The sequence below is a fragment of the Pseudopodoces humilis genome, chromosome 16 (assembly GCF_049639895.1).
Source record: "Pseudopodoces humilis isolate 2021_Gansu_Grassland_sample_001 chromosome 16, ASM4963989v1, whole genome shotgun sequence".
NCBI classification, from domain to species: domain Eukaryota; kingdom Metazoa; phylum Chordata; class Aves; order Passeriformes; family Paridae; genus Pseudopodoces; species Pseudopodoces humilis.
The window spans coordinates 2101634-2115459 of NC_142215.1; the positions used below are offsets into that span (position 1 = coordinate 2101634).

A 13826-nucleotide genomic window follows, 5' to 3' on the forward strand; every position below is an offset into this window, starting at 1 on the left:
ATCTTTAGCTGGCTGCATTACAGCCAAATAGTGCAGCACATACCTATCCTACAGCTTGTAAGGATTAATGGTGTGGTTGATGCCTGTAATCCAACTCACATTGATTTGAGAATGGAAGACCATAAACTTCAAGGTGTAGACTACCCAGTGCTGTGGCAGTTCCCAGATGTTTGGAAATCATGGACTATTTGGCACCAGATTCTCTATTCACTTCCCAAATTATACAGCTGCTCATATCCCCCACCCTAAAGAGTTTCCAGGCTTGGCCTGTTTTTACTGTGACACGTGGAATGTCCTGGGCTGTATTTTTCCTTCTTGCCCACATCTCATCAACATCTGTTTCTTTATTAGTTGCCATCCTCTGTCTGGGGAGTGCAGCTGCAAGGCTGGCTGGGCCGGGCTCTACTGCAACGAGACGTGTCCCGTGGGTTATTACAGCGAGGGCTGCCGGGTGCCCTGTCCCTGCCACAACGGGGCTGACTGTGACAGCATCACCGGGAGCTGCATCTGCGCCCCAGGCTTCATGGTGAGTGGGGCTGGGCCTGGGAGGGGCTTCAGAAAATGGCTGCAAAAATGAAAGAGAGTTTTAATCTGATTTGAAATAATATTTGCATAAAAGCAGCCAAATGTGGATTATTTTCGCCCATTCCACATCGCTGTCCTTTGAGCAGTGTCAGTCTGTGGCTGCTGGTTGTTTGGTTAACATCACTGTTCTAAGTTTACTGCTATTGTAAAGATAAAGATATGGTTTCCCATAGTATACTCTAAGTCAAGACATAACAAAAAAGGTGTCAGATTATTGTCTGCCTGGAAGAGCAGAGAAAGAATTCTCATGGCCATTCAGCATGTTCCTTGTCAGTCACACTGTGATTTTAATAGATGAAGATATTTTAAAATGTTGCAAATGATAGAGCAATTTATGTCTTTTCTGAGCCTGTGTGGCAGGTGTCTTTTACCTGAGCATCAGAAAGAGCTTCAGACATTCTGAGGTAAACAAGCATTGCATTTTATAGGTGAGATGTAAAATGGCTGAAGAAACGAGCCAAGATGAAAACATCAAAAATTCTGAGTTAAGAGTTTATTGCCAGGCTGCAGCAGAATGTATTGGGACATGGATCCAGGTGTCCAGTCCTGCTAAGGCTGGGCAGAATGGAATTCTTGACAGTAAATTCCCTGGTTATCTGTATATGAAGCTTCCCCCCTTCAGGAGCATGCCATGGAGGAGAAGTGCAGGCTGTGTTTAAAAAACAATACTTCCTGAAGGAAAAAAAATACTTTAAAGAGTGAATTCCACCAAACTTCACAAAAAGTTGGCTTTCTCTGTCCTTCATTTTACATGATCTATCCCCACAGGCCTATCTATGTTTTCTATACTATAATAACGATTATGAGTTATAATTACTATATTTACCAGAAATCAATCAGGCTACCCAGCTGGGACAGATCCATAGGGTGGAGGTCCTGTATGAGATTAGTGGCATGCCAAAGACTTCTTTGCCTCCTTTCCTTCTAATTCCACACCTGAGCTGGTGATCCCCAACTGGCATCTGCAGAGCTGTGCAATTGTTTTATGGCTTAAAGACACTTTTTTTTCTCTGCCTTGTGTCAGCAGCTGAACCTGAAAGTTGGAACTTCCACTGATTTTGAGGGGTTGTCTCAATGCCAGGTATTAACAGATTTATTTAGGTGTAAGGGGCTGGACTCAAAAGCATCTGTGCAAGATAATGGTACTTAGAGTTGGGGGGGAAACAAATGTCTTTGAGGTTTGATTCCCAGCTCCACAAACAGAAAACAAGAATCTATCTTCTCTATACAGTAGTTGACACACAAGTAGAGGAAGGATGAAGGCAGCAGCATGTTAGTAACAACTACAAAATAAAAAGATGCCAAGATCCTCCTTTTTATTGGGAATGCTGTCCAAATTTGCAGTACAAAAGCATTTAGGGACCCTTTACTGTACACATTTTAAAAAAGCATACCTTGTCCAATATACATTGCCCCAAGGCAGCATTAGTGCAGGCAGAAAGCCTGGGAAGTTCCTATTGCATTGCTTCAAAATAATATTTAATCTCATAATAAAGAGCTTTCTTGCATTGACATTTAAACAGCTTGGTTATTGAGGATAGCTCTATAATCACTGAAGCATATTTAGGCATTAGTATCATTGCTCTCACATAATATACTATAATCTCTGGCAATTAGTCCATGAGGGGAAGTAAAGCCTTGAAATTGCTAATTTATTGCCTCTGAAGCATATTTGTCATTCGTGTGCATGCCAGATGAGCTGCAATGGTTCTTTCAAGTGCTGCAGAACACAGGCTGTGCAGAAAAGTTGCTGGGAACCTTTTCCTCCCCCCCTGGGGCATTGTCCTGCCGGGATGCTCCGGGCAGGGAGGAGGGGAGCTGGAAAAGGCTGTGGGGCCAGAAGCAGGCTGGAAGTGCCTTATCCCAATGATGTGCTCCAAGCCAGGCTTTCCCTTCAGATATTCCTGCCTGGCTCTTGCTGAGGGAGCAGGGGAGCTTTGCCTGGGGGTAGAGCTTTGCCCTTGAGTTGGGCGAGTCCGCGAGTGCCGGTTCCGAGCTCAGGATGTGTCCTCTGGCAGAGCTGGCAGTGGAGCGCTGCTAAAGCAGAGCTGGGCAGAGCTAATTATTCACAAAAACCATAGATGAATCCCTCTTGCTTTTTCAAGCATGAGGCTTGGCTGAGGCAGCCACATGGGCAGGAATTTTGCCACATAATTGGGAAGGATAAAACCGGGAGCAACATCTTACATTTTACAGCAATGTTTGATCTATGTGTGATCCTAGGGCAGAGCAGTCTGAGGGGCTTCTCAGGAAAGGGGAAGGAAGAGAAAATGGTGGGAGATGGGATAGAACTGCAGAATTTATCTGCAAAGGCAGAGAGGTTGGATCCACAGGACTTTGGGATTACAATTGCCTGGAATATGCGGTGCCCAAGGAAGGACAGTGTTTTCCTGACAAAGCACTCCTCCTGCCCACTCCTCCAGCACAGATGGTGGGTTTTTAACTCACCCTCCCTGTGTCAGGGCAGCTGGGCTGGGTTTCAGGATGAATCATCTGCTCTCACAGCCAAAACAGGGACATTTTGTTGGGATGCAGAACAAGCCATTAAAAACACAAAGCATCTGGTCACCTTTATTAAATGTATTAAGTGAAAATGCAGCCATCCCATAGGCTGCCATGTACGTGATCGGAGCACTTAAGTTTTGGAAATTTAAGAAGATTTGAGTTGTAACATAAAAATGTATACGATAGCTTAAAGAAAATACATTATTTATTAGCTGTGACGTTTCCAAAAATTAAAATGCCCAAGCTAAATAGTGGTGAGCTTGCAGTTTAGGATAGAATTTCAAAACATCTTCTGTCTTATTTTTTCTGCGCATGTTTTGGGTCAGACTCAAGAGCCAGATTTGCATATGTCTGGCTCTAAACCCAAATGACAAAGCTGTTGTTGGGGAGCAGGATATTTGTGTGAGGTGCTGCTGTGACTGTGATCCCATGAAGGGAAAGCTCTGTTTTACCTCTGCAGATTCTGAACCACCGTGCAGAGCTGAGGGATCCACAACCCAAACCAGGCAGTTCTTGGAGGCAGCATACAGGGCAATGAAAACAGGATCATGGTGGAGGAGACACAATAAAATCCTCCCCAAAATCACAGACCTATTCCCCATTCTCCACAGGCCTGTTGGGAATGCTTTGCTTCCTGCATCCCACTTGTAAGGGAGGATAAAGGCTGTTTGACTCGGATGATTGCAGGGAATCATCATTACAAGCACGCCAAGAGGGCACTTCCCTCCAACTGGGACTTTTAACATATTTGAGGGTTTCCTCTTAGCACTGAAGTGATGAATTGCCAGAATGCTCTTCTGAAGAATGGTTTTGTAAAGCTGTTCTGCTGCCATCTCTTTTGTGACCAGAAGGAACCTGGCAAACACACACAGGGAGTGCACAGATCAGCCCTAAAAAGCACCAGGGGAGAGTCTTGACTGGTAGAAATTGGATCCTCCCTCCCGTGTGGAAATGGCTGCTGCTTGCAATAAATTATCTCAGTGCAATTATGGGGATGGTGAGAGGGGTTATACTAAATTGTACCACCCCCTCCTTCCAAATTCTCCTCCAACATGTTCTCCTGTAAGTTCACTGAACTCAGGTGTGCAGGAGGGACATAAAAGAAAGTGGGACTTGCCATGTCCTCTCTCCTCTCTTTTGTTTTTGGTTCATTGAATTTTATTCCTGTAATTCAATAAACGTGGTGGAGAAGGCCAGAGGATATGAATTAAATATGACAGGAGACCACAGGAATCCTGACCTCGTGTCTCACAAGAAAATCTTGAAACCAACCCCCTGCACATACCTATCAGCATTTTAGCTGCTGAAATCATTATAAATGCTATTGAGATACAACTAAATTCACCTTCTCGATTGCACAGCTAATTGCAGCTTCCCTGAAAGCAGTGGCTATCTAGAGACCTCATCCTGTGCTATGCCTTTGTTTCTTTATGGATGCTTTGTTTTCTTCTTTTGAAAAATGGGTTTAACTTCAAACACTTCCATTCTGTGTGTTGTGGCAAGGAGAGATGTAGTTAAAACATTTCTCAGCCCAAGACACTCGGAGAAAACTTTTAACACTTCTCTGTGGAACGTGCGGTCAGCTTGTACTTCAGCGAGCAGTTAGGTCTATATTTCACTTCCAGATGACAGAACTTATATTACTTTAAAAAGTTCATCTATTTATGCTGCTATTTTTTGAAGACCTGTCTGCTTTTATTGAATCCTGCGTGCTGGCAAGCAGAGCAAGCACTTCATCACCAAAATGAAAGAATCCATTCTGACATTTCTCTATTTCTTCGCTATATTGGTAGATCCCACACGAGCCAATCACACACTACAAAGTATGGAAACTACAACAGTGGTGATCACTTACTAGAAGATTTTTCAGCTTTTGGAATGGCTCTTGGACTCCCTAAAGCTTTCCAAGATTTATCCCAGGGTTGTGCATCTATAGCTATTTGCATCTTCTGTTGGCTTTGTATCAAAATTGCATTTTAAAAGCACAATTAATGCCTTTCAAATACATCCTTATAGAGGTGCTTATGTGTATGGGTCTCTGGCTGGGCTCAGTGGGAATCTGGGCACTTAAGCACTGAAACACAGGCTTCATTTGGGTCTGTAAGTCCATAATTTTGTCTGGCATGCCTGAATTTCTCAACATAATGCTTTCTCTACCACCGGGGTACAAATTGCTCCCAGGGTTTACATCAGAGTAAAACTTTACAACCTACCTGCACATTGAGTAAAAGTCAGCCCTCGAAGCACACAATGAACAGTAGCTCGAGCACTTAGTAAAAATAAGTATAAATTATAGTGCTCTAAAGCTATTCAAATGCACAGCAAATGCACACCAAATTTTGCAATGGATAATCTCTTGGTCAGTACAAACACCCACACAAAGACCAGTCTTAGCCTGCTCTGTACCTACTCACTGAGTAAAATGACCAATTTACTGTTCCATAGAATGGGAAGGACCATGGTTATGGTCCTTTAGAGGTCTGAACACTTAGAGATCCAGTCTGTTGAGTGTTCCAGATGTAACAGGCTTCCTTCTGGCACATACCTTACCTCTTGTTCCCTGAAAAAAACATACAGGAGAGAAAAAACAATCTTTATCTTTATATTTAGAAAAGTATACGCCTGTTCTCCTGTCCTACACCTTTAAAATTCTCTCTGTTGTCTAAAAGAAAAAAAACAGAGTAAATAGAGAGGAGCACCTTATCTTATCTTCAATTGAATTTTCCCTGAAGGACCCAAGTCCCAGGTAGGTCTGGAGAAATTTGAAGCATTATTGCCTATAGGTGTTTTCTAAACACACAAGGTACAAATTTATCAGAGTATTCCCTCTCTCCTACATATTAACTTTCATCTTGATTCTAAATGTATCATTCTTCACCACTTCACAAGGAAGTAGGGGAAAAAACGGATGAGACTTCTTTGTGTAATAAGCCCATGGTTTGGTAGTAAAATTATTTTATAAATTTCACAAAATTCTTAATATAAAAAATGAACATAAGGCCGGAGATAGCGGATCTGGTTTGGGGGCTTTAACTCATTTAAATGATCCATTTCTCTTTGAGATAATTCCAAAAGTACTTCAGTGGAAGCTCATCGCAGAGCAACAGGGCACCTCATCAAAAGGTTTAAAAAGAAAAGACGAGGGGAAAAAATCTTCAATAGAGCCTGTGTCCTTTTATCCTTGATTTACCGAGCATATCAGTTACCCCCCTTTGTTAAGAGCTCTTTTCATTTCTAGGTATAAAATAAATTCAGCCATTTTATCAAGATGTTCTTGTTACCAGCCACCAGTATAAATTTTACTTGCTGTAGGTGGGGGAGAGGTTTCTGGCACAGCAGTTGTCCAATTAACTGGAGTATCACAGGCAACAGGAATGGTTTGCAGGGTCTCGTTTCATGAATTACCCAGGTGCAGGGGGAAGATGCATTTTCTCCTCACTGGTTTCCCATTTGTGTCCATGACCCAACGTCTCAAACCCATGGAGGAGGCCGAGGAGCAGAGGCAGAGGGGACGAGGAGAGGCACCCTCACTGTGCAGGTGGGTCTGATCATGGCCTGCAGCTGGCAGGGCATGAATTATTAATTGATAATAAAAGTAAAACAAGTTGTCTTAGAAGCTGTGGAGCTACAAGAGCCTTGTTTGCCACTGATTTCTATCCTCAGTCCTCCAGCCTCTCCTGCTCTGCTGCAGTAACGCTGTCGGGTCTCCTTTGATGCTTTACCTGGCAAAGGACACCCAGGTGGGCTCAGGGACCTCAGACCCACTTCATCCCCTAACTGCATAACCAGGTTCAAAGTACCATGGATCACATTCCCTAAAAAAAAAAAAAGGGTTTTGCCTCAGCAAAGGTTGAGTATTAACTCAAGCCATAGAAGAAATTGATTCCCATTCTGCCAGCCTTTGAACTCTTTCCCAGTTATTGTTTTTTCCTTTGTTTCACCTCAGTTATCCAAAAGTTCTTAGCAGAGTTAATTTTAAGAAGTTTGGGAATATCCCACTGGAGCCCTGACTAATTCCTCAGCTACCTCTGAAGTAAAGAGACATAGGCAGGGGAAAGGACAGGAGGATTGTCCAGAAACAGCTCAAGAGGGAAAATCCCTGCTTGGATAGAGGGAGCAGCGAGATACAGCTGAAGAGTCACCAGGAAGACCTGGCAGATTCAAAGTGTTCTGAGCAGGTTTGAGAGGTTTGTTTTGTCAAAGCCAGCAAGAAGGAAAAGCAATTTCCTTGATAACAGATATCAGTGTCGGTTTTAGGTCTGGAGGTGATGTGAAAGGCAGAGATATGGGAAATTCAACTAAACTAACCTTAAAAAATTGAAGATGTAGCTGTGCCCTGGGAAAACCATGATGGAAGTCAAAAATTATATTCACCTGGTATTTAAAAAGTGAATAAAGATAAAAATCAGTCAGTCAGAACAATGCAGGCAGGCCCCCTACACTAACTATGGCTGCATCCCAGATCCCTCCTGCCTGGTTTTGGTCTCCAAGGAATGCACTCTCCTGTGAATTTGCATTTCTTGGTATCTCCTAGATAAAGATAAGTCTGAAAGCTCAGCTTATTGTTTTTTGAAGTTTACAAATTGCTTCACAGGTGGATGTGGAACAAGAAGTGGATCTTGAGCAGTCAACAAAACCTCTCTGTTCCATACAGCCTAAGAGTGAGCTGGGAAAATGTTTTTTTGAATGAAGGAACTGACACTTTCCCATTGGACAGAAGTTTTCCTGTTATCTGGGCTGCAAGTTGGAGTTTACAAGCAGAAATCAAAACATCTCATACACAATGTTTTGGTACATTTTCCACAGAAATAGAGCTGAACACAGATCATTTGTACTTATCAAGACATTTGTATAGTCACAGACCAGATGAAAGCTGCCACTGAATCACATCTTGATGTCCCTTTTCATTGATGACATCTGAATTTTCTTACCCACTTCTCAGTGCATACAAAGAACATTTGTGTGTATGCAGTGGCTGTGTTTTGATATTTTGTAGTCCATTGAGGCTAATAACAGACTAAAATTTTTCATCCCAAAGCTACTCAGTGTGATCAGTACAGACTGAGAATGATCTTCCCTTGGCCATTCCATTCCTGCATGGAATGACTTGGTCTCAGTCCAGCTCCCTGTGGATCAGTGTGTACATCACAGTCCCCATTTCCATCAGCAGCCACCAGCAAATTTCCTGGCACATTGAGCTTTTTTACCATTTTCCCTTCACAAACCGTTGCTTCAGGTCAAGCCTGGTGACGTGGCTGTGTGATCCATCTCGAGATCCCTGTAGGGCTTTTTCTGGGAACAAAGAGCACAGGTAGTGAGAGCTTTTGGAGCAGCACCCCTGGTGAGCACTGCGAGCCACCCAGCCTGTCCTGCACCTTTCCCAAACAGCAGGTGAAGTTGGGAAATCAGTCCAGCTGTGGGGTGACACTGCCACACGTCATTCAGGGAACAATGGACATCACCTCAGTGCAAGGGAGCTGCATGTGGGCTAAGCCAGGATTTCAGTAACAACTCACAGAGGGATTCCTCTGGCTCTGCTGAATTACAGGAGGAGATAATCTCCATTCCTGTGCCAACAGGGAAGATCATTACGGGGAGACCACCTGTGTATTCCAGGCTTTCAGACCAAGCCGCTCCCCTATTGATTTTGATATCAGTGTTTTATATCAGTTTTATAGAGGTTTTTGATATCAGTGCTGTCAGTCAGGCCTGGTGCTGTTCTCTCCCCAGGCTCCTCTGCAGCAATTAGGGATTTGTGCGGGAGCGGCGGCGCTCCGGAGCCTGAGTTCCCCCGGCTGCAGGAGCAGGAACAAAGGCTCTGCTCCCACCTCAGCCCATCCTGTGGATGCTTTAGAGCAGCTGAACTCTTGTACCACGGTGTTTAACAAGGTCACTGAACGCACAGGACACAGTGGCTCCCGCTCAGCTGTGCAAACTGCAGCCCTTGCTTTGAATTCAGTGGAACTTTTCAGAGCCTTTTATGAGCTATTCCATTTCATTTTTCACTGCTCGCTCTCTTGTCAGTGCACAAGCTCCAGGAATTGTGACAGCTCAAATTCTACTTTGCCAGCCCAAGTTTACCTGAACACAACTGCTGCCTTTGGTGGGATTGTCCCAGATACACAAGTGTATCTCAGTGTCTGCATCTACTAATGAGAACTTATTCACTCTCATACGGAGTTTATCATTTGGTAAGAACTCTGAGCAAGTCCCAGCTCCTCTCTTTCTTCTCATATTTACTTTTACTGGGCTCTGCTGCAGTTTTATTTACCTGAATAACTCCAAAGTTTTCGTAAGTGGGTCCAAAGGAACCAACTTGGTACAGAAAGCCTGAAAGCCTCTGCCTTTGTTGCTAGTTGACATATTTCATGTGTTTTATCCTTAATTGGCAATGTGGCTATGTCAAATTGCATTTCCCTTCCTGTAGCCTCATTCACAACCAGTAGAGCTCAATATTCTGCTCAGACTGAGTTATTTGATCTGAATTTTGCAGAGGGATGAACTGCTTGCCAATAGCAGTGCCTCCTTTCATCTATTAGGCTTCCAAATGTATATATCTTTATCCACACTTTCTATAGTTCTGTGTGTGAGCATGTTGGTGGCTGACTCTCCCGGCAGTTCAAATTACAAACTGACTTCATTAAAAGCTCCTAAGGACAGGATTTAAGTCACAGGTTAGTTTTGCATTTTATTTTCTGTGCAACTGTACTTTCAAAGACATTTGTCTTTCTCAATCAGACATGTATAAATGAAAAAACCTAGGTTTATTTTCTTATGCCAAAGAGCAACTGAAATTTTACCAGACCTCAAACTCTTTTGCCATAGGGTTTTGATTTAGGAATATCTGAGAGTTTGAAGGGGATATCTCTTATCAGCCTGTGTGGTCACCTGGTTTTTTACCAGCTTTTCAGAATTACATCACAAAACCCATTAGCTTCGAGTTGACATATTTTCATTTTTAGATGCTGTTTTTTTCCTTTAATCCTCTTACCTGTGGATCCTGCAGCTCAGCCCCAAGGTCCTCCACAGCTGTTTGCAGCATCAGCCCTGTTCCTTTGTGTTTTCCATCCACATTGAAACTTCCATGGCTCCAGGGCTCGTAGCAAGGAGCAATCCTTCTATCCATCCTTTTAATCCATAGCAAGTTGAGAAATCCTTCTGTTTCCAGCACTTTTAGCCCCTCCTGGACTCAGTCCTTCGGGGTGTGGACACGAGTTCAGGTGTGCACTGAGGGACTGCTTTGAACCAGTTATTGTCCTTAATTGCTCAATACAGCTGTGGAAAAAGTCTAAAAGAAAGTTTACAAATAATGCAAAACTATTGGAATTGTCAAGGCAGTAGCAAATTTGGGGACAGATTCCTCTTCCTGAATGACTGGGTATGTGGAAATTCAGTGTTTAACAATGCAGAGTAATAGATGATAGGAAAATAATGTTAAGTAAATAAACAAAAGTTGAATTCTAATTTAATTCCTGCTATTCAGGGAAAGAGATCAGGCAATCACTGTGGGTAGTTTTCTGAAAAACTCAACCCCTCAATGAGTCTGAAAAACTCAAATGAATCCAGAGCACCTGACAGAATAGTTAGAATGATCAGGATGAGAATAAAATAGGATAGAAAAGCCATTTTTTCGGTATTGTGTAAATCCATAATATATCCAATTCTCAAATTACTGCACACAGCTTGGCTGATTCCTGCTTATAAAGGATAGAATGGAAATGGTGACAAAGATCATCTTTTATATGGAATGATTTCTATAGAGAGTCACTCGATAAGCGGGAACTCAGCTCCGAAAACAGATGGCTGAGGAGGGACACGATAGAGATCTGTGGAACTGGGGATGGTGCACAGAACATGAACAAGGAATGGTTATTTACTATTTCTAATAACACAGGAACAAGGGCCAACCAATTAAATGATTGCACAGCAGGTTAAAAACAAAGAGAGTGCTTTTCACAGAATGCGTAATTAAGTTGTGAAATGGCTCCCATAAAATGGGAATAACAGTGGGATGATTCTGCTTAGAGAAGGGGTCACCGAGGGTAGGAATGTGAGAGGTCTCTCACTCCATGGGGGAAGGGGAAAAAGGAATGCATTCTTGCTACTTATCACAGTATAAGAAGTTTCCCAATTAAAAATCAGTAAAAGGCAGTAGGTTTGAAGCAAGCAGATAAAGATGTTTCTTGTCCTTTGTATTTATAATTAAACTGTGGATCTTCTTGCCAGAAAACATCATAGAGGCTGAAGGTATAAGTGATGCCTTTTATTTCCTGTTTTAGCTGATGGCCTTTTTTGCAGAGCTGTTCAGACTTGACAACCACAACCCACATTTATTATTGCAAAAAAGTCAGGAGGCCACAGCTGTTTTACAAGGTGGATCTTGGACTGTGGCACTCAGGCTGTGTGGATAGAACAGAAATCATCTCAGATTTCCAGGCAAAGATATTTCCATTAAATAACTGGTGCAGAATTTGACAGGCAGCTCTGGGCTCCCTCTCTGAAGGTCCTTGCCTGGCACTGAAATGCTAATCTGTATTTCCAAATGGCTCCTGTCAGCCACTGATCTGCTCTGCCCAAATCTGGGCAAGGAAATGGTGGAACTGCACTCAGTGTGTCAAAATCTTCCCTTTGCCACAGTGGTAACCCCGATTTTGATTCATTTAAAAAAGGAAAAAAAACCCAGCTTTTTTTTTTAATCTGTACCAGTATATTCAAGGGTTATGGTTTGGTATTTTCACATTTAGCCACCTTCCATCCCCAGTTTGGACCTGAGTAGATTGTTGGGCACATCACGGGGAGCACATGTGCCAGAGATGTACTTCTCAGGCGTGTAAATAATTCCCACTAACCTGAAATAATGCACAGGGTGCTGGCCCATTTTACCTTTGAGGATATTTGGTTATGATCTGGCCATGTGTTTTGGAGCATTTTAAAACAGCAGCTGATCAAAGCTGGTTATAGTGACAGCAATGATCCCCACAGATGTTTGACTCTTCACAGCTTCCCCAAAATTTAAAATATTCTGAGAGTTTGCTCCCTGCCTCACCTCTATAAATCTGCAGTGGCCTTATTCCAGGTTTAAATTCCAAGTTTAAATTGCTTTAATAGAGAGGACTTGGTTTCCCAGCTGGAAACCCTCTGGACATAAGAAATCCCTCTGGTACAGATGTGATTTACCTGCCTTGATAATCTACCTGCTTTACCCAGTCTAAATCCAATCCCCTGGTTTTGGAGAGGTCCCTCCTGGATAAATGTGTTTTGTGATATTCTATTAGGTGAAAAGTGCTGACTGCATAAAAAAATATACTTGTTCAGAGGTTGATGATCATCTTTTGTACTCTCCACACTACTTTCCTCCTGAATACATTTAATTATATGATGCTGTATTCATTGCCTTGCTGACACTAAAGGGCTCTGCAGTTAAACCTAAATACTAAACCAGGCAGATATTCAAGTGTTGTAAAGTCAGTCTAGTTTTTTTTTTTGCCAGCAAGTGCTGCCCTGATTTATGGGAAGCGGGAGGGAGGGTGTGATCTCTTGCCTGCTTTCTTTATTGAATTCTCTCCTTTTTTTAATAACCATGTTTAGGTAACTGGTACTGTAGGAATGGATTTTTTTAAATTGCAGATAACTGGCTGGTATTGGGCATACTTTTCGTACAAACCAGAAAACTGTTCCCTGGTGGTGAGGGGGATTATAATGCTTGTTGACAGAAATCCAGCTCAGGTTTGCTGACTTTTAGTATGCAAAATCCAGTTTTTTTAATGAAGGTTTTATTTGTGTTTGTTTTCACTGGATTTCATGGAGGGGAAAAAACCCTCCCAAAGCTAGGATTTTCTGCTTTTATTCATCAGTTTTATTGTGCCAGAGCATTGTTCCTTTTGGCTGTATGGAGCATGTTGGAGCCAAGCTGCTGGAGGGCAGGAGAGAGGTGAAGTTCTGTGCACCCTCCACTGGAAAAGATGAATTTCCAGTGGAGTCCCAGTGTGAGAGGACCGCGAGCCAACAGGCAGTGCCTGACTCCTGAGATGCACAGATCCTCACATCCTGCACAAAAAATCTCTCACAGCTGGGATTTGCTGGGCTGGAAACCATGAGCCCTGTCCAGTTAATCCCAGTTTTCCACATGCCCGGTGTCCAGACTGGGGGGCTGCACAAGTTCTCCCATCTTCACAGGTTCAGATTATTCCCCAGGCAGCCAAATCCTATCCAAAGGTTCTCCTAAGTTGTGACAGAGGATCCCCAAGGTGCCTGGGCAATGGATTGGGAAAGGTCCCTTCAGGGAGGATGGATGGATGGATGGATGGATGGATGGATGGATGGATGGATGGATGGATGGATGGATGATGGATGGATGGATGGATGGATGGATGGATGGATGGATGCATGGATGGATGGATGGATGGATGGATGGATGGATGGATGGATAACTGTTGCTCTGAAACCCCCTCATAGCCCTGAGACCACAGGCTGAGTACTCTTTTTTTTATTTTTTTTTAGTAAAAGTAACCCAGATATACTGTAAATGTATCTCAGATCAGTTTTGGGGCTGTGCAGTGGGAAACAGAACAACCCAGACATGGGGTGAGAGGTTCTGGTGACCAAGAGGCCAGAAACAAGAACATGGTCCTGGTTCTTCTGTGGCCTTAATGAGGGAGTAATGTTATGCCAGTAACAGGCCACAGCAAATGTATTTGGGTTTATAAAACAGGAATCCATGAAATTTAATCAGATTT

The 13826-nt window shown here is 43.0% G+C and overlaps 1 protein-coding gene across 5 annotated transcripts in view; it reads left to right on the forward strand.

The window, feature by feature from the left end:
• The window catches only part of MEGF11 (multiple EGF like domains 11), a 192908-nt gene that overhangs the window by 118206 nt on the left and 60876 nt on the right, over nt 1–13826 (forward strand). For all 5 annotated transcript variants that reach the window (XM_014251212.2, XM_088063256.1, XM_088063257.1 and 2 more), the window contains exon 9: nt 352–526. In XM_014251212.2, the coding sequence (XP_014106687.2) occupies nt 352–526 (175 nt within the window). The remainder of the gene's footprint in view (nt 1–351; nt 527–13826) is intronic.